General features: G+C 34.0%; 1 protein-coding gene across 2 annotated transcripts in view; it reads right to left on the minus strand.

Annotated features, from left to right (window-relative positions):
- Nucleotides 1-21992, minus strand: part of LOC149578421 (zinc finger (CCCH-type/C3HC4-type RING finger) family protein) — a 99061-nt gene that overhangs the window by 63857 nt on the left and 13212 nt on the right. The window contains exons 2-3 of one of the 2 annotated variants that reach the window (XM_089829036.1): nt 1157-1244; nt 228-1015 (exon numbers count right to left, since the gene is read on the minus strand). In XM_089829036.1, the coding sequence (XP_089685162.1) occupies nt 228-1015; nt 1157-1244 (876 nt within the window). Of the gene's footprint in view, nt 1-227; nt 1016-1156; nt 1256-21992 lie in introns of those variants that run through there. The other variant, XM_089829037.1, reaches the window with a different exon arrangement.

The following is a 21992-nucleotide window of genomic DNA, read 5'->3' on the forward strand; positions in this document are numbered from 1 at the left end:
GTAATAAAGTTGATTGCAATCTTTATATGATATATTTAAAGTCTTTCCAGCATAATCTCAATCAGATAAAATCCATGGCAAAAAAGTACTTGCCGAGAGAACAAGTTTGAAATCCCTGCTCTCTAATGTTCATTAACATCCACAAAGAGATTTAGATAATAAAACTTAATATAACCCACCATTCTTAAGTACTCTAAAACATCAACTAAAAAAGATATACACATTACCGGAGCTTATTTTTGTAGTTATTAATGATCTCTTGTTTCTCCTCTTGGCTAGAGTACCAAATCACACTTGGAGTGACGAAATGAGATAGCTTCCGACAAATAGGACAAGCTCGTAATACAGAGTTCACATCCATGCCAGGGATTGGAGTATTTCCTCGCCAGCTACGTATGCAGGAAATACAAAATGGATGGTCACACTCTGACAGAATGCCAAATTTACGCTCAGCGGGTGTTGATTTTGTTAGCACCCGATCCAAGCACACACTACATTCAATCTCTTGACTGTGTCGTAATGCTTCTAAACGCTTCTGATTACGCTGGCATTGTTTGATATGTTCCTCTCTCTCTACTGTTCTGTATGGATGTAAGCAGTGCTTACCACAGGTAGCACATAGTTCTCCATGAAGATGGGGGCAGTTGTTGCCACGAGGGCATTTCCCAGCAGCAGCAAACGAACATATTGGCTGGTCATTACCATCTAAAGATTTTGTTGCAATTTCAATTCCTGAAGTTGACAATTCATCCTGTAAACCAGGTGTCCCGACATGTCCAACAGGAGGAAAATAAGGCTTACTCAGAGCCGAAAGATCTCCTGTGTTCCAGGCAACTGGACTATTCTGAGTCAATGTCAAACCACTATTTATTCTGGGTTGATTCAGCTCTACTTCAGATCCTATTCGAGAACTTGGAGACAAAGAAAGAATGCTTTGAGGACGTGAAACCTTAACATGATCATATCTGCATCGACTTCCATAAGAGCACACTCCTCGCTGGTAGAAGGTGCACACCTGCAAGCATTGACCATCAAAGAAATATTATCATTAGTTTCACAAAGTAATGTAATACACAAGCATACAACAAAGAATTAAGATAGATTTTTACATTTATCATAATGCCTTTTCCTTTTGTTAATGATTTTCAGGACTTACATTGTTTGACTGATCCTTCCAATCATGTGAGAATTCGCAGTGCTCACCTTTGAGGCATGCACCGTGCATAAAATACTTGCATAAAGTCCTATTACACATAGAACATACTATCAAAACTAAATTTTAATTGAAACAAGAATAAAACATAGATAACTTTAACTAATCACAGTCATAACTCCTCTGTTTGCAATTTAATTAATTAAATAAACTTCAAGCTTCCTAACAGATTTGTACAGATAAATAGTAAATACAATCATATTGCATACCAATCAATTTCCTAAATTATAGATTTCCGTACTTTCTCTGAATCATGCTCAAGTCATACTTGATCAGCTGATGCCTTCTTCATGAATAGATCTGCCCTACTTATAACCCCCGTGAAGGAATGAAGAGTCAACTTCACAGCAATTTTTAACAATAAATACAGCTCCTCCGAGTGAAGCATCCCTTAATGCTGGCCACCAATTGATCCTTCAATTTTATTTGGTAGGACAGGCTCATTTTGGAAGAATCACTGTCCATAATTCATTGCTCTTTTTGGTTTTGCCTTTGCTAGACTAAATGATCCCAAATTGATGCAACCTGAGCCACTATGATCGGGGCAGGACAACTGAAACTGAAATGTTTTCATTATCATATTGAAAGAAGCACACAATGAGATGCACTTTAATTTGATCAATCTTATGTTTAAATTCATACGCATCAGACTAACATATGTCATTGTCTTCATAATATACAGGATTACCATCTTCATTAGGAAATTCTGTCTTAAAAATGCACCTACAATAGCACTCTTCATTCACTAATGGGGTAAATAACATGTCTCACACCAGGGTGAATCTTCTTGGGCATTTGCATGATCTTTCCTTAAGGGGACGGGATTGTTGTCTCGGTGTTTTGAATTACCTCGCTGAGAAATCATTTATTTATTGTTCTACTCAAGTCCTTACAGCAATAAGTATTAAGAAGCTTATCGAGCAACCTTTGCCCTTTGTTATAATGGTAGTAGCATTGTGACAAAGAAGCCCCTTCTCCTTTCTTGCAACCCAATAGAATAGATCTCTCATGGCACTGCTAGGCTTTCAATCTTATCAGTAACTGTCTGGTTATGAAATTTTCACAGAAACCCTATCGATATGCTTAACTGATGCTCTCATGTTTCTTTCAATGCCAATTGCAATAATATATGGTTCTCTCAAGAGTTTGAGAGTTCTTGTTTCAAAGGCAATTTCCAAACTTAGCATCAAATGCACCACAAGAGAGGACCAAACACAATTTTTAAGCACTCAAATCAGGTGGCACTTTCCTCATTGCCATGATAAACCTGCTAATAAAATCTACAACAGTCTCATTCACTCTCATTTTAATAGCTGTCAACTCATGGATGGTGAACCTATCCCATAAACATATTCTATATTGTAACCTTAATAATCTCATAAACCCATCCTATGAATCATTATACAATCTAGAAGGCTGTTGAATCATTTATGATCTCTTCCAGGAATTACACAAACAATTTCATCAGAACATCATCATCTCAATTCCATTCTTGAATGCCTAAGGTGTTCTTCTCTACTGGTAGTATTATTACATTAAAATTGGGTGATTTTCCCCCAAATTCTTTCATATTTGGTCAGGGTAGTTTAGGGATCGGATAGAAATCTCCCTGTCTATAGTTATGCCTTTCCACATCTTCGGTTGCCTTGCTAGTGAAAATGTCTAAGCTTATCTTCAAAATGGAACTTACATATGGAGATTATTGACTCCAAATTACATTGCTACTTTTGCACTGGTTGATTAAGATATTATAACCATAATGCTGCTTTTGCTATTGGGCAATTTAGGCTTCTTGTTAAACAAGTCGAGCAAGTTAAGCTTCCTGCAAATCTATTTGTGCTTTAAGTTCTTGTTTCCTCTGCCTTAAGTGATTGAGTGAATCTAATATTTGTTCAATTTCTCTCTATATGCTCACACTCTTAACCGCATGGCTTCAATTGCACCATGGAATGTTGCATCATGTTCATGCTCAAATCTATGTGAAGATGTGGGAGAATTATGATGTAATTAATTCATATAGCTTTAAACTAGGATCAGCTAATCCAAAATTTTGAACATGTGCACAACAAAAGTTATCTCTATTTCTTCCACCCACGTGCATTTTACTTTTTATACATTATAATCATATCTGGAGCTCTCTCCAACTAATCCTAATCACACTTGCTGGATTATCTGAAATATACTAGTTTTGGAATTTCAATTCAACAATACTCTATCTTTGCCAAAAGTACCAAAATCATTTCTTTAAGGAGGTCTAGCAGACATACCAATATTCTTAACTTTCCAAGCAACATGCTGCTTTCCTCCCTCCATTAACACACATCTTCATGTTCTTAGGCATTGCTTTTGTGCCGCCTCCTCTCCATCTTCAATTCCAAGATGTGATCTTTGACTGGGTTCAGTTTTATTGACTCACTCAGTACTTGGAAAAGGGGAAAATTATTTGCAATTATCCACAAACTTACCAGGTGCTCATTAGACCAGTAGCAGAAAATTGAATGTTGAGAACCTTCAAAAGAGTCCCTCCTTAGCATCGGCTCCATTAAGTTGGTGTTTAATGTTGTGGTTTCCCAAATCCCTAAAGCTAAGTTATTCAAAGTGTGAAAGGTATCAAACTACAGCCAAATAGCTTACAACTTATGATTGGGCATGGACAACAATAAACCAATAGACAAGGAAAGGTAACTCGTGTTTTATGCGTTTCTCGGTCTAAGAAGGAAGAAGTTATGTTTCAGATGCAAAGAACCATGGGAACCAGTGCTAGTGTGGAAAAAGGAGTCAATTCCATAGAATAGAAACAAAACTCAATGAAGAAAAAGAAGGCACATTGGATACCAAAAAGGATATCATAAAAGGGGTCTCAACAACATCTAGTACAAGAATTGATTGAATGATCCTATCAGAGAATTGGCAAAACTCTTGGATTTCCAATCTATGATTTTGGGAACCAATAGATTGGCAACTCTATTGGGCAGAGTTGCTCACAATATATATTGTGAAGAAACCCAAAATTTCAGATTTCTCAAATCAGGATTAGAAAGCAATTTCATCATTTTGTTTGGATGGATACGTTGTTGGAAGCGAGAACTGCGAAGATCAACAAAATCAACACATTCCTCGAAAGAGGTGGAGACTCTATTCAATAAAGATTGCAATAGGTAACTCTGTTGAGGGAGAAGACTTAGAAGGAAATGGTAAATAGCCTTTTCAAATGTATTGATCATTTCAAAGAAAGCCTCTCATTCTAGATGGCATCAAGTTGTTGGATCTCAGAAGATTTGATTGTAAACCTAACAAGTTGTTCCCGAAGCTTTCACAACTTGTACCAAAGTTCCATGGAGAATGGGATGAATTAGCATTTTGGCATTTGGATGAGTTTTATACATTTATAGAGGATTATGAAATTTGTGCAAAAGATCAAGTGATGAAGCTATTTGTCAAGATGTTAAAAGACAATGTGAATCAAGTATTTGAATCATTACCTACACGAAGTATCTCATCTTGGAAAGAATTTGAACAATAGTTCTTATATGAATTTCATGATGCAAGCGAGGAAGATAACATGTGTTATGAACAGTATGAACACCAAAGCTACAGCATGGAAGAGTATCTTAACATGTCTCCACTTGATGCCTTTTTCAATCTAGAAAGATATGAAGGCAAGACATCAACCCATTATTTCATAAGAATGGTAAACATTTATCATGAGATACCATCAAAACTCATGCCTCCTTATGAGAAATTCCTAAACAAAATCTTTTAGTTGGGAATCTCGCCAAAGGACCCTAACGTGAAGCTTCTCAGTCAGATATTAGAAGAAGATGATGAACACAAGGAAAAATATACCAAAGTGAGACAAAAGTGTAAAGATGTTTCAGATTTGAATGGAGAAAAAGTTTTTGGACAATATGAAGAAGAATCCATCCATGATGAAACTTGTGCGACAACAGATGACAACAAATGTAAAAAGGAAGAGGATCAATGTCTTAGCATGGAAGAAATTTTGAATTTGTTGGACATGGAATATCATAAACATGTTGAGAAATATGGTCCAAATTTTTTCTCAATCTGCTAGAATAAACAGGTGAATGGTTTAGTGCATATTGAAGGGGTACTAAATGAAGGAGATAATTTCCAAGACTCAAATAGTGGAGATGAAATAGAACAGCATGCAGCATATAAACAGGAGAGGTTTCAGATTAAAGCTCTCATGGAAATATGACCGGGCTCTCTACATTCTTGAATACATTCTTTGAAGAGGATCTTCTATGCAATCAAATCCATCAGCATCATGGAGATAACAAGCCTAGTGATTAGTTTGAAGTTGATAAAACAAATGATATGCATCTACAAGGTGAGACATCTTTCAAACAGGAAGTCTATCAAATATGTGAGGGTAACATGGAATCAGCCAAGCACTACAGGGAAGATAGACTGAAGGATAGTTTTGCAGATTGCTTAGATATCTCACCTGACCATATCCATGATATATGTGAAGAAGTGTCTCCTAGACATGAACCATCTTTCAAACCATTATATGAACAGATTCTGCAGAATAGATGTGAAGAAAAGATTGAATCAGGCAATCATAATCTGCATCCTGAATGTGGAGACATAGAAGATTGTGTGCAACAAAACAACCAAGCAAAGCAGACTGATTTTGATGCTTGTATAACTGATCAAAAGTATGATTCTAGCAATCTTCCATTCAGCAAAAACCACATTGATGGAGCAAACCAAATAAGTATCGTACATAAAGGTGGTTCACCAAATACAAGTTTGAAACATGGGCAGCTGACCAAAATGATGAAGGAAAAGTATACTATGATTAGAAGATATAAGATGTTGCATGATCAAGATTGGGTGTTCAATAAAGGAAAGGAGCTAAGTTCATTGGGGGCCAGGGGCCACCCAATTTCACTTTGCAGATTTAATATGGTTTGCTCCATGCAGAAATAGCCCACAAGGAGCATATGTCCCCAAGAAGAGCCACTAATGGAGGTCAAATTTTTGAGCATCCATTTGTGCAAAAACCTGTGCAAACCAACACAAAGAATCTAAAGATGTTTCCATAAGGATCTTGAAGACTGATTGTAAAGATTGTATAGTTGCCTTTATCAAGTTGTTCAGAATAAAGATATTGTGGTATGTACAGGAGAATATAAAGTGATAAAGAGGAAAGGAAAGTTATGATCAGGAAGAATTCAAACAAAACAGCACATCCATCTTAACAAACAGCAGAGGAAAATACATATACGGTAGAGATAGTTAAGCAAGCACCCCAATTCAAAATCCAAAACAGTAACATAAAATTGTGTATAAAAATTATCTTTTGCAGAGCTCAGGAGTAATTGATGTTATTTTGGATAAATATTGTCTCAGTTCTACATAAAAGTCTCCATTGTGTTAACTCTATTGCCCAAATAAACAAAGCACTGGTGTTTGAAATCATTAAAATATAGTTGTTCAATTTATAGTTGAAGTCAGAGTTTCTCGTCTATATCCCATTCTAGCAAGTATCTAATCAATTATTGATTACCCTACATAAGCATTCAACCATTTCAAGCAATCATATATAAAGCAGCATATTGATTGAGTTCGAGGACCTCGCAGCCTAAGAATTCACAAAGATTTAAATTCGCTATATAAAAGCTTTGAACCAGGCGATCATGTTTAAAGTGAAGGTCTACCCGCCTAGGTGTAGCAAACCCTGAAGTGCAAGAGTATTTGGATTATTCCCATTCGTTGGCCAGAAGTGATTGAGTGATCCTATGGAGAATTGACAAAACTCCTAGATTTCCAATTTGTGGTTTTAAAGACCAACGGGGTGCACTATCACATCCCTGTTTCAAATAGGAATTCAACAATAATTAAATATAAAATATTACTAGATAAAATAATAATAAATTTAAAGTATAAAAATTAATAATAATATTAAATACATAAACAAAAATATTAGATTATAAAGATTATATGAGTAATACAACATAATACTTTAATACCATATGAATGGAAGAGAGTTTATAATTCAATAAAGGAGTTTCTTGCTAAACTCAAACTTGAAAATGTAAAAAGGTATACCCATCTTATAATTTTGTAAAATGGTATGCCCCTTTTATCATATGTAATAATATAAGACTTAGTCCCGAGCAAGACTGGAGGTTTTCTTCTCTGTTCTTTCCTACCAGTGTCTTTTGTATTGTTTTGAATTTTAATAAATATAATATATAGGACTTCGACCTTTTAGCAATCCAAAAAAAAAATACTATATGGTTATTTACAAAATAATTAATAAATACTAAAATGGACTATATAAACATTATATCTATATTATTATTTATATTGTTATTTGGTGAGGATTTATATTCATCTCAAATATGAAATACATGAAACATATATATTAAAAATATATGTATCAAAAATCAATAATATAAACAAATAATGATTATACCATTTCTAAAGACAACAACCTAGATATTCTAGCGGCTTTGCATGCAAAAATTGAGAACTATTTAATCAAGGATATTACTATCAACATGATAGATTCATATAACAGCATATGTTTTTTGTTTGGTAACAACCGTCCACGCATTGGGAGTGAAACACATGTTTATGGAAGGAGTTGGAGGAATTCATTCTAAGACGCCAAGCATCGAGGTCCAATAGCATTGAAGATACAAAGCATATTACCAAATGAACAAGTATTAGCAAGGAATTATTATGACAAAGGGTGCGATTAATTATGACAAGCCAATGTCTAGTGGAGGATGACTCTCAAGGCAACCATTATTGTAGGTACAACATTTAATATTAGTTAAAAGTTAGCAATCACCAATTAACCTAAAACAATACAATTAAAGTAGAAAGATAATTCTAAAATGGCACAAGACATGCCTTTTGAGTACAACTCATCATCCATATAAAAGATATAAGAAGGCACACAACCTAACTTCATGGAAGGATGGGATATTTTATTTTTCTAGATTCATGATTAGAAAACTTTAAGACATTAATCAGAGAAGGCACCAAGACTTTAGAAGATAATTCCAGAAAAGGCAATCAGACTATTGGAAGGATCAAGTCCTCTGTGTTTGAAATATCCCAAACTGGATATTTACTCGATTTCTTTTTCAACAATATATTCAGAACTTAAACATAGGCATATGTATCACGCAACACCATAGAAACCAGAAACCCATTCTTTCTCAAAATAGGATTTAGTATTCAAGCATGTGGAAATGTGTTACAAACCAACAGAATGAAACTAATAAACTCTCATGAAATTTCTTAAAACAACATTATTGCATTATACAACAGCAATACAATAACCAACATTCCGAATCCAATCTTAAACACAGAATTTATAGTCAAATTGGAACACTTAGATAAGAACCTATAAGCACATACAAGACACCTAAAGTGACGTCTCCATGGACAATGGGTTTGCGTCCACTGTCTGCCGGCAAGAGGGGCTACATCCTCACACTGGTTGAAAGCTGAAGCTTTCCAAATACTCTCACAAGAGAGAAACTGAAATCTAAATAATAAATCAAGTATGCCAAATGAATGAGTCTCATCTCCTTTTATCTTCACAACTGTGACTCTTCGACTCGCTTCCTAGCCTTTTTGTCTTATCTCTCTTTGTCCCTTTTTAGCCCACTTTATAATATTAAATTGACGTTTTATATTTTGAGTCCACACACTCCAAGTCAATTTTAATATTATACAAATAAGTCTTAACTTTTCTAATGTCCCAAAAAGGGGACATTACAGTTTCTTATAGTTAGCACATTAATAACTATCTCATTGGTGAGTGTCCTAGGAATAAACATTACAAGGAAGATTGTTAACTTTAGATAAGACCAGCCATGGGTATAAAGTTAAGACAGGAGCAGCGACCAAAGAAAGGCTTATCATGGATCAGATCGATATCAATCCAAGAACAATATTTATTTACATGCAAATTTATATACTGTGATCTAATCTATAATATCAACATCAAAGACAATTGATCCATCAATACTACCTTTCAGATTGGAAATTATATCAGATTTTTCATTGAGATAGAGATTCGGAGCTTATAGTAACTTTGATCCTTATTATTATAAAGATGGTAGAATAATTAATTAATTTCTTCGTTCTTTACAAGGCACTCATATGGTAGATATTTATATATGGACATTTGTGAAAATCCATATGAATAGTCAATTTGTTAAGAGTGTTAACAATAAGGAATAAGATAAACATGGAGAAATTGCCCAGGGGGACATTACAAAGGAAAATCTATAAAGACCGTAGACTATAACAACAAGGACAATGAAAGGACTAGATGTCAATTAGAAGATAGCAATTTGAAACAGACTAGTAAAACATCAGTGACGGCATTCAACAGAGACTTCAGTGAGCAACACAAAATAGAGATAATAAATATCAAGAGATTCGAATATAAATAAGATTCATGAAAATTCCATATATCCAAATACAAATGCACAAGATTTTTGGAAACAAACTGATGACATGTCATCTTAGTTGAGAAAGGGAACAAGGTTAGTACATGTCTTGAAACTAGGCTTATACAGCGAGCGCACATAAAGAATGAGAATAAGGCAAATATAATTGGAGACCAAATAAATATCAAGAGATTCAAATATAAATAAGAATCATGAAAATTCCATATATCCAAATACAATAATGCACAAGATTTTTGGAAACAAACTGATGACATGTCATCTTAGTTGAGAAAGAGAACAAGGTTAGTACATGTCTTGCAACTAGGCTTATACAGCGAGCGCACATAAAGAATGAGAATAAGGCAAATATAATTGGAGACCACATGCTGTGAACATCTCAATAATATCATTCTCTATTCCATAAAAAAAATAAGCACCACCAGCATTGATACTGTCCACGTTGGCATTTGAAGAATAGACAGCACCACCATGTAATATCAAAGACAAGGATAAGACATATGCTCATTACATCAATACTATTGATACGGCCAATTATAGTTACTGAGAGAGACTTAAATAACATTATCACACTCCATGAGATATGAAGATATTGATCAATCAAGACATAATCAAATACAATTATATTGGCAAGGCATGAACAGATATCAATAGATCCCTAAAGAAACTAATCAAAACTGATTAGCAGTTGGTAATCATTTATTGACTAAAGTATAAACTAAGGAAAGAATCGAAAGTATCATTAGCAAATAGCAATTATTAAATCGTGAGGAGTCATAAGGGCTGTAAAGAATAATTACAGGAAATCTGTCATTGCAATTATTATCACCATCATTAATGATAAGAAGGAAATGTTCACCGTGATCGAAGAAAGATTAAGTCTTTTATCATGTCTAAAATAGATTAGTAGTTCAATCCAAGTGGTGCAATGTAAGGGTTCCTCAATATTGATGCAATGAAGAGACAAAACTCCTGGACTCATAAGACTTGGTTGTCACGAACCTTATGGACTAACATTAACAATTTCTGTAATTTGAACATATTACTTGGCAGATACATTACATTTTGCTATAGCAAGAGAAAACATTGGCAACTCTTTGAATAATATACATTACTTTGATATTAATCCAATTTTTGTAAATACAACAGACACTATATTAGCTTGTATTTTTTTAATGAGGGTTGGACTTTCAATTTTATTCAACTTCTAGTGTTTGTCAAACTTTATAAATAGATATTTATAATATTGAGCAAAGGTTTTAAATAATTGTCAAATAATTAAAAATAATAATAAATGATATAAGTAATCTGAAATAAAAGAAATATTAATAAGAAAATAAATACAATCCTTAATAAAATAAATATTAACAATTTGAGTAAAAGGAACCTAACAAAATAAATAATAACACAATTACTAATATAAATAAATAACCATCATAACTATATGAATGAACAAGTAGGAATATATTTATAAACATGAAATATGTTCATATAAATGATTGAATAATTTAAAGACAATATTTATATTGCTAAGAAACCAAAAAATTTAAAATCCAAAGTCATTTCTTCATTATCAAATACAAGCTTGGGCAAGAAGATGGAACAGAAAGGAGGGCATGGATACGCGTCCATTTCTATGTGAAGTAGCAGTGTCAATGGTCAACATGGCTAACAAAGGGCTGAGCTATGACATCTACAGCCAACATGGGGAACTCAGAGCTAAAAAATCAGATTGACGTCCATCCACAAAACCCTTCTGGAAGCCATGACTGCCTATGTTCAGCTGACTGAAAGGGAAAAAAAAGGCATTGTCTAGAGTAGTGAAGTGTGAATATATGTTTGTCTATCTAATTCAGACCAGTGCCTTTCTTACAAAGGATAACTAGATTTATAAAAAAACAGGAAAGAAGAGGGCAGCTGCGAAATTGAAGCAGGGTAACTTTTCCAGCTAAGATTGAGTATATCCTTCTTAAAAAATACCAGGTGTATCTACAATTTTTGAACATTCAATTTCATTTCATTTGGAGAGTTATTTCATAAACACTATTGCTCCATATTCCACACAATAAATCATGTCCCCTTGATTGTTTTGCTGCAAGTAGAATTTGTTGAGTTCTTCTTTGGACAATTGATGACATTGCTCAACATGTGTGTGTGTGTGTGTGTCTATCTATGTATATACATTTATATGTATATGCATATGCATATGCATATATATATATATATATCTATATATATATATATATATATATATATATATATATATATATATATATATATATATATATATATATATATATATATATATATATATATATATATATATATATATACACACACATAATGTATATGTATATATATATATTTATATATATGTATATGTATATGTATATGATTGCCGAATTTCTATTTAAGTTTATATCTTACCCTTAATTCAGAAAAGTCGTAGTTGCACCTCCTCCTTAAGGCAAGAGACTTCTTACAATAACTGCTTTCTTCAATAATTAGGGCCGATGGTTATTAACACCTATGTCTCTGTTTGTTATTAGGACATTTAACTTATGCATATTTATCAATGCAGGTCTATTAGCTTACTAGATTACTTCTTTAAATATTAAATCTCCTTGTTAATCACATATTTAGTGCTTTTGAAAACTCATGTCTCTTTGTCTCCCACTTCTAACTATTTAAATGGCTGATCCTTATGGCAGTATATCTCAAGTAATCAATAGCTAATATGGCAATGTAAACAAAAAAAATGATAATAGCCTTGTTTAAAAATTAATATGTATCATTGACTTCTTGTGATCTTTTATTTTATTCTTAGGACAGGTTGATTCTTGCATTGGTATAAAATGAGGATGACTCCATTTTCAAAGATACCATTGATTTGGATGATCAAGAATATTACGTTGTATAAAAGTGAAAGAAACATAATACATATCTATTGTGAGGTCTCACCAATCAAAATCAAGGAACCCGATCTATACTTAATCGCCAAGTAAACTTGTATAATAATCACTAATCTGACGATTCTTAATAGTTAAAGAACTCAGTTGCCATTTAATGTTTAATGTATGAATGAATTTGTTGAAGATTGTTGCTGTGATAGAGATCTTTATCTCTGATTTTGCTATATGCTGAAATTGGGACAATACGTCTGTATCCTGTCAACAGCTAGAGAAGATATTTATGATGATATTTTCATCATTTTCTTCATTATAATTAAGTGAGCACAATGTGGCATTCAACGTGACTAGCTCTAAATATCTGAAAACTTATTATATGAAGAGATATGCAACATACAAAGAGTCATGCATTTGGAATATGAAGAGACTCACATTTGGAAACTAAAGAAACCTTCAAATGAGATATGAAGCGTCTCTATATTCAACATATATAGATGATTGGCTTGTGTCTATGATATGGTCTCAAGCTATGTCACAAGGTTCGCCGAATTTTCGGCTCTAGGTTCAAAATTCGGCGAACCTAAAAAATAAATTAAAAATTCGCATAAATTCGGCTCTAATTCGTCTTACGTCGCACGTCATTGCTTGTACTGTAGGTCGCAGGTTGTCGTGTTTGTGCAAGTCACAGGTGAGTGCAGGTTGCAGTTAGTGGTCATGGTCGTGGGTTGCAAATCTCAGGTCGTGGTCATGGTCGTGGGTTGCAGGTTGGAGTTCGTGGTCGCAGGTGAGTGCAGGTCGCAAGTCATGGTCGTTCCTGCAACGAACGAAATTTGTGAACTTGGCTTCTTTCGTTCTTCTCCATCAACAATGGCATCTCGCATTCGCATCCATTCCTCTCCCTCGACAATTTGGGCAGGATTATATTGTTTTCCAATGTTCGAAGATTATTTAATTTTAGGTTTTGATTTATAGTTTTAAATTTTTATTATAGTATGTTTAATGTTTTGAAAATATTTAACTTTAGATTTACTTAATAACTATAATTTTTTATTATCAAATGTTTTGTTATTATTATTATTATTTCTGTAATTAATTTTATATTATTTATTAAATATTAAAACATGTTAATAATATTTTATATTATATAATCATAAATATCATATATTTATAATTAAATGTCAATGCTTATATTATTTTATCAATTATTAAAATATATAATAATAAAAACTATTATATACTTATTTTTTTGAAAATTACATTAGGCGAATTTAATGTCGAATTTTTTTGGATTTTTTGGACTTGTCGAACTTCATCCGAATTTCATAGTCGTCGAACTCGAACCTTGTGACTTGGTCGACAGGTATGAAACTGAAAAATTCATACAGGCCCACTTTATTTTGTGTGTGATGATTACACAAAAAGTTATTTTCCTAGATTGCATATGGTGTGCAGCATTTATTTATCAGAGATAGTTTATCATTCATCATGCCAGCTAGTATGTGAAATGGCAGGGCATTTGTTCAGTCAGACATTTTGTATCTGGAAACCATTTAATAATATATAGTCTTGAGCATGTGAATATATAGAGTTTCCAATTGTGCGTGTTCATCTTTGATACTGTGAAGAATTCATTGCGTCTGATGGAGTCTTAAAATTCAAAAAAATTTGGCATCCATTTGGGCATATTTTATGTATCAGACTCCATGATTGAAATCCATTTCTGCAATGCATCTGAAGATGATGACGATCGTGTTCACAAACTGATGGAGTTATGTAAAGATGGAGAGCTCTTTGATAAGACATTGAAGTCAAAAAGATAAGTGCTAATGTTAATCTGATGCAGCCGGCCTGTTCATTAGTCAAAGGAGATTTTAGCATATGTTGTGCAAAGTCAGGATTGAAGGACTTACTTAGATCATGAATCCACTCTATAATGTCATATGGGTACAATTTAAATCGCAACCAGAGACAGAAGTTTTCTGAGAGAGATTTGTAGCATATCTAACTTTGAATAGTTGTATATCCTGAGCATCAACGGTAATACTTTCTGACTTTTGCTACCAGTCGATATGAAGGTAATAATGATGTAAATACCAGTCAGAGATAGTGCAAGTGAGTGGAGTAACAAGTGGACCTTGTTTAAGATTCTTCTGGCAATTAATTGTTGATGTTCCTGAAGTCTGTTATTCATATATGGAGATCAGATGTAAATACTGGTCATATAATATTAGAAATACAGGAATACAAAGCAAGGCACTAATGTTTACACAAAAAGTTATGGCATCAGATCTTACCTTACGTTATAAAGGTCATCAGGACAGAAGTATCGATACTAGCTTGCAGTACTAAGCATGGTTTCCAGATTTTGATGGAAAGCAAATATCATTATGAGCAGTGATTACCGGAGACATTATTAAGCAGCATGAATAAAATACCATTGTCGATAACCAGTAATTTGATTCTCCAGGTCACACATGGGGTATATATGTCATCATCAAATATTAATGTAAAACTTTAACTTCTTGATTTGTCCCTGAAGAAAGGTGAACGCATTCATTTGAACTTCAAATCTTTGAATGTACCTGATGATTTTTGTGAGGCCAATAGTTATTAACGGGAGAGGTAAGGTTAACTGCCATATGGAGAAATGGAAGCCAAAAATCCACAGTTATGATCTCTGAGCGAGTTGCACCAGTGAGGGAGCAAGGAATTTGAGCCATGAAAGTATTCAATACTGCATCTACAACCATGGCAGTCATCTGGAACTCAAGATTAGAACATGAACACAAGAGGTTGGTAACACAATTCCAGCCCAGGCAGATCATCTGCGACATGTTTGCTGGTATAGGACCCTTTGCTATCCCTGCAGCATAGACAGGTTACATTGTATATGCAAATGATTTGAATCCAAACAGCACAAACTATTTGCACATCAATGCAGAACAAAACAAGAGAAGGAGATGTTCTTGGATGCAGCCTGTTTGTTCATTGGTTAAAAGAAAATTTACCACATTCCATGGAGCAGCTTAAGTTCTTAACAGCTTTATGGATAGCGAGGTCAGCACTGAAGTACTTTTTGAAAACATTGATCCATCTTAAAAAGCTGATAATATTTTGGATGCCAATCATGGAGCTTAGTTTTGAGCCTAGGTCCATGGTCGAGGAGATACAACTAGAGCACATGAATGTTTCCAAAATATCAATTTGTGGAAATTGTTGTCCTTTCCTTAAGACTTTTGTTCTTTGAGACGCTATGTATTGAAGGAGTTCGAAACCCTGCCGGCAATATTAAAGACAATAGAAGTTGAAAGCTGTGATGTCCTCAATGACATAGGAGGTGTCCGTGACCTGAGGAAGCTTCAGCATCTGTGAATATATGGATCTGGGGAGTTAGAGTGCCTTCCATGTTTTGCACAGTTAGTGTCTCTATGAACCTTTGTACTGATAGGTAGCTTGACAGGCAGCAAGGTGAAGAAAGTAGAGGGATTTGAAAGTATCATATCACTTAAGGCATTCCGTATATATGACAGTCCAGAATTATGCAGCTTTCCAAGTCTTAGAGTTAATTTCGCTTAAGGAATTTGATTTGCATATGTGCCGCAAATCGGAGAAGCCAGAAGGTTTAGAAGATATATAATCATTTGAAACGATGCCCAGCCTGGCCTCCCAATTCAAGAACAATCATCTACAGATGCACCGTATTTGCTGTAGGTCTAAGAAGATATTCGATGAGAATAAAGACTAGCCTATGCAGATATGAAAACACCAAATCACTAATGTCTTCACGGTTTATAGAGTGAGGAATTGAAGCATAACTGCAGATTATCTTCTACCTTAATAAAATAGTATTAGTAAATTTGACATAGGAATAATTGTTTTATGAAGGGACACGATGGTTTGGGTAACCTTTCCAACTTTTTTATTTGGTTGTAAATAGATGTAAAAATCAAAACGAGGGACAATATTCATTTTTTATATTTTAAAATTTTACCTATCCTATGCTCAATGATATATTTTTATTCTTTTATTGATAAAGAAATGATTTTTTGAACTACACCTGTGGATGGTGGATTATCGAATAAATTCTTGTGCGATTCTGGAGTCAAACTGTATTGAATGGATCATCCCTAAGGAGTGTCTCAAGTACGATTTTAAATCTGGATCAGTATGAAATATTTATTTTAATTTATTTGCATTAGAGTTTTGATTTATTATTAAATTGTGTCCTTTAAAAAAAAAATTTAATTTCTATAAATATTTTAATATTCGGATAAGTGGACTAGGTCGTTATTGCATTTTAAATTTGATAAACATAGATATTGTGGAATATTTAATTGTTTCCATATTTATGCCTAGTTTGTCTCCATATCACACGAGTTAAAGTGCATCTTAGACTAATTTAAAATTGCGTTTATATAATTGACGCATCACATCTGAATTGTTAAAATTGTTTATAGTTTAAGTATATTGAACTTTATAAAGTTGTATGTTTCAACTTATAATATTGACTCTGATTGCCCATGTAATTAAGCACTGGCCTTTTACTCTTGATTCGTAATCCATATGCTGGCAATTATTCCATATCTTTCCCTTTGAAGAATTAATATATTCATTTGTTGCATTAATTCATACTTATCCTTATTTCAAAAACATTCATACATTTATTTACTTTTAATTCATAATTTGCAAGATAAAAGCTTTTTATAATTCTTGTCGTTTTGAAAAGCTTTTGTTGTATTCACATTCTAATTTATCTGCTATAAGCATCTTCGATCTAAGTGTTCTGTTCAAGATCGGGTACACCAACCTCAGTTTTGCAACGCCAGAAGCACAGGGGATTTGGATCGCATCGATCGATCCCGACAAGTTGGTCTTAACCGGTTGGATATCCCAGCATCGAGTAGGCAAGGCTCCTAAGATTCCAATCTGCGGTTTTGGAAACCAACAACATCTTTTAGGGAATATTCTGATCAAAATGTTTTATGCTCAAAGATTTGCTAACCTAAGCCAATGAAATTTGAGGGGCTTGAGTCTTGCGCATTTAAATAAATCATTTGCCACTTTTTCAGAGTGGTGGAGTTTAAGATATAGTCAATAGTCATAATGTCTTATCAACAACATCGCTTTGTGAATGTAGTTGGGTAGTTATTTTAGTGATCAACTTATAGAGGAAGTTCTGGGTTTGTAGATTGTGTGCAGGAGAGTGCACATTCCAGCATTTCGTGAAGATATTTGTAGAAGTTGGGATTTACCTGCTGGAGTTGGTGTACAACCACGGATAGACCGAAGTAACAAAGGCCACTGTTTCTATTATTTATTAATTATTCTGACTACAGTCGCATCGGATATGAAGAAAACATCAAGATCATTGTATCAAAACATATTGGACTAGAAAGAGATAAGCATTCTATAAATATACTTTGAGTACAAATCATGATTTTTTGTTATATTATCAAGAATAGTGTATGCTATATTTCTCTTCATTACGTATTAATTTTTTGAGATATTTTTAATCTTTCTTGGTTACAGGACAAATCGAGATGCAATGAAATGATGAAAGATTATGCAAACTATAGAAATGAACTTGGGGGTGTTGCTTGCAGTCATCATACATATCTTCATTTAAGAAGAAGAAATGATATTCATAGAGAGTCCATTCCGCTGTAGAGGGATCTTGTGTGGCAAAGGGAGAATGCAAAAACTCTTTGCTTGATTAGTTGTTTGAGTCAAACTGTGAGTTTGTTGTCAGCTTAGGATGGAGTGTTGGCTGAGAGGGAATCTTAGCATTCAGATGATCTTTATGTGCTTTAATGAGTTCTTCTTTGTGAGAAAAGTTCGAGGGGAGATCCCTTGTTTCACCCTCTATGAGTAGGTACAATAGATCCACCCTTTGCGAGTAGGCATGGTGGAAATGCATTCTTCTATGGAGAATTCTGAGGTGGAACTCTTCATTTCACCCTTTGCGAGTAGGCAAAATGAAAATCCGTTCTTTTCTAGGAGAAGTCTAAGTGAGTAGGTATGGTGGATCCACCCTATGCGAGTAGACATGGTGGAAGTCATGTGTGTGACTCCACGACTTTGATTTTATGCTACTATGAAGTGACTACGATGAATAATGTTATGTTGAGATAACAATGTTTTAATGAGAATCTATGTGATGAGAATTTATTATTAACATCTTTGGTTGCAGCTATGTGTGTGTCTTCCATACTAAGATCTCTCTCTTGCTAAGAGGGAGTGTTGAAGATTGTAGTTGTGATAGAGAGCTTTATCTCTAATTTTGCTATATGTTGAAATTGGACCAATATGTCTGTATTGCATCAATAGCTAGAGAAGATATTAATAATGCTATTTTTGTCATACTCTAAATAATTGACATTTTATTATATGAATAGACATGCATATTCGAAGAGTTGTGTTTGAAATATACAGAGGCTCGCATTTCGAAACTAAAGAGACCTCCAGTTATGATATGAAGAGTCTCTCTATTCAATATATAGATGATTGGCTTGAGGAATGATATTGTAATAATCCCTGCTTGTTCTGATAGGAAATCAAGTTTGGGTTAGAAATATTTTGTCAAACAGTTGGAATGTAACCCATGTCTTAAGCTTGGATACTGCTGTAAGAAATCCGACTCATAGGAATATAGTAATGAGACCAAAGGAATGTGCAAACAATATGAAAACTCAAGAAATAACAGTTCTGAAAATATATACTCCACTACAGTAGACCTTATACAATATTCTAACAATCTTGAAACATAGAGGAATAACTACTGAATGAATTTCCAACGTACTAATTATGTTTATATTACTAACACAAGCTTTCAAACACAATGAGTAATAATTGGAACCTGGTCAAATCGCATATACCGGGAAATTTGTACTGCTGTTTACTGCCTCCAATGATCTCAACTCCAAAATTGCCAACACCCAAACACTCTACGTTCATCCTATCTACCGAATTCAGACTTAGTGTGCCACCTGGGCCTGTGATGAAGGTGCAGCTGCCATGTTCAATCTACCATCTGATAAACCTACAGAATATTATACTCCCTGCAGGCTACGATATATGGCTGTTGGATTATAACGTGCCTAGTTGTAGGTGATCCGACTTCTAGTAAGTCCAAACTATAGGTTTCACAGCCCACGTTAACCTCTCCTTCCTCGGCTATGGCTATGGAATGACTGCACACTTGTTTGTCATCCAAGCTTCAATCTCTCATAAACCTCCAAAATACCAATTACTGACCTATACGTGCTAATTACCTAGAAATATCTTCAATCACCTGTATTTCTGCCACTGAACTTCTACTTCTCATAAGCCTTCAATGCATCAATTTGGAATCTCGATTACAAAGTGCAATGTGAGATGCTAGGTTTGCGTCTAGTCTCACTCTTTTTCTCAAGGGGTTTCGTCCTTAGGAAATATCCAGTCAAATTTAAGCAACTCTTAGGATTTTAGTAAATAACATATATTTGTGGTAACAATCCCAATGCAAATGCTTTCCTTTATAACTTCGAAATGAGAAGAGGCTCGAACAACTTAGCAATGTGGGATAAAAGACTGTTTCGTCTTTTAGTCACTTAAGTAACTTTATAACTTTATAACATTAAAATATTTAAATAGATCACTTAAGTCACTTGAACTTTAATATTTCTTGAAATACTTGTTTGAAAGGGTCCATCTCTATTACCCTTGAATTACTATACATAGTAAGTATGACAAATGGAGTCCAAATGACATCGAACAAAGGTCAAATTCATAAATTGCTGAATGTTGGAGATGAATCAATCCTCAGAAGACCCTCTAACCATCCTCATTAGCCTACAAGGATCCAATATTAGGCTAATCCTTGAAATTCTGATGCTGGCAACCAATGGGGACATTATAGATATAGTTTCAAGTGAAAAGTATTGTACTTGAACATTTATGACATTGATATAAGAGATATTTTTCTGGCATTGTTGCGTTTTTTTCCCTTCAAGTTGAAGGGTTTTCCTAGGATAAGAAGTTGTTTACTTAAGTACCTATTTTATTCTACTTCTACTTATTTTTGTTTATCATTATTTCAAGGCAAAACATTAACAAAATTCTATTCTTAATCTCTCTAATGCCTATGGAAGAGAGGTGGGGACAGATAAATTATTTAGCAAGAAACTTAATTGCCTGAGGCCTCCTAGTGCGGAACATTGCAAATTTGCCATTCCCAAGCACAAGACAAACCCTAGTTGGCAAGTTTAGGGTAAATTAAGTGAAGTCCAAGTTATGGACCTTACAAGGAGGCAACCTTTCTATGGCACCATAATCTACTCAAAACGCAGGTGCTAATTTGTTGCATGGACCTTAACCGTAGCCTTCATTGTTCCCTCAAAACATTGTATCCTATGTTCATGCCCCCATATAGAGTTTCAAGCAAAAAAAAACCATCATTTAATAGAACACACAATCTCTTTATTCCCTTCCTAGGGACATGAAGTCATCGAAATGTTATGCACAATTTTTTCCATGACTATCTTTCACAATCATTGCACAGCCACATAAAATGATACAACACAGGTAATAATGCTTACTTATGTGGAGACTTACTCAAAGCCATCTTTATGGTCACTACACGAACACACTCACTTGGGAATGGTTCGATGTCAACATTCAATGTGTTCCCAAAAATAGCACCCTCAAAATACACTCACTGCTACAAAATGATCCCATAGACAACATTGCTACAAGCTCCCTCTTCCTTGGATAAAGTCATTACAAAGGAACAACTATTAATATAGGTGTTGCCGCCTAGCAATAATGCAGCCAACAAAGGAAGAAAGGAAATGCAGAAATCACAGCATTAGGACCAGCCCACATTCATCTTAATCTCCACTTTCTCCAAACATGCTCTTTTTTAATATCCACACATGTTGCTACTATTGTTGCCGAATACATATGATGTAAATGGAAGTTCTATACTTTCACCATTGGCAACTTATTACTGAACCAAGATACATCGCTGCAATTCATTTCTTTTGACCAGATCAATGGTATCACATCCGAGCTAAAAAATCCAAGGTTGCATGGACATGGATACGATATCGGATACAGGTACGGTATTGGGTACGGGTACGCCTATTTTTTGGGACCTCTCATTTGGGAACAGCAGGATACAACATTCATAAAACACTTCTATATATATATATATAACAAATTTTCTGAATCATTAAAGAAGATTTTCATTATAATCAAAGCATTATAAACACATAATTGTGACATATTCCAAAATACTATAGTTAGATATAGTTTTATTATTAAAACGAGAATCAAATACATAAATACTAATAGTTTGGCTGAATCAATGCTATCAAAAATATCATCACTGTTCTCTTGAAACTCGAGATCTAGATCATCAAG

Source organism: Cupressus sempervirens, chromosome 1 (assembly GCF_028749045.1).
Source record: "Cupressus sempervirens isolate cs-2001-9-10 chromosome 1, ASM2874904v1, whole genome shotgun sequence".
NCBI lineage: Eukaryota > Viridiplantae > Streptophyta > Pinopsida > Cupressales > Cupressaceae > Cupressus > Cupressus sempervirens.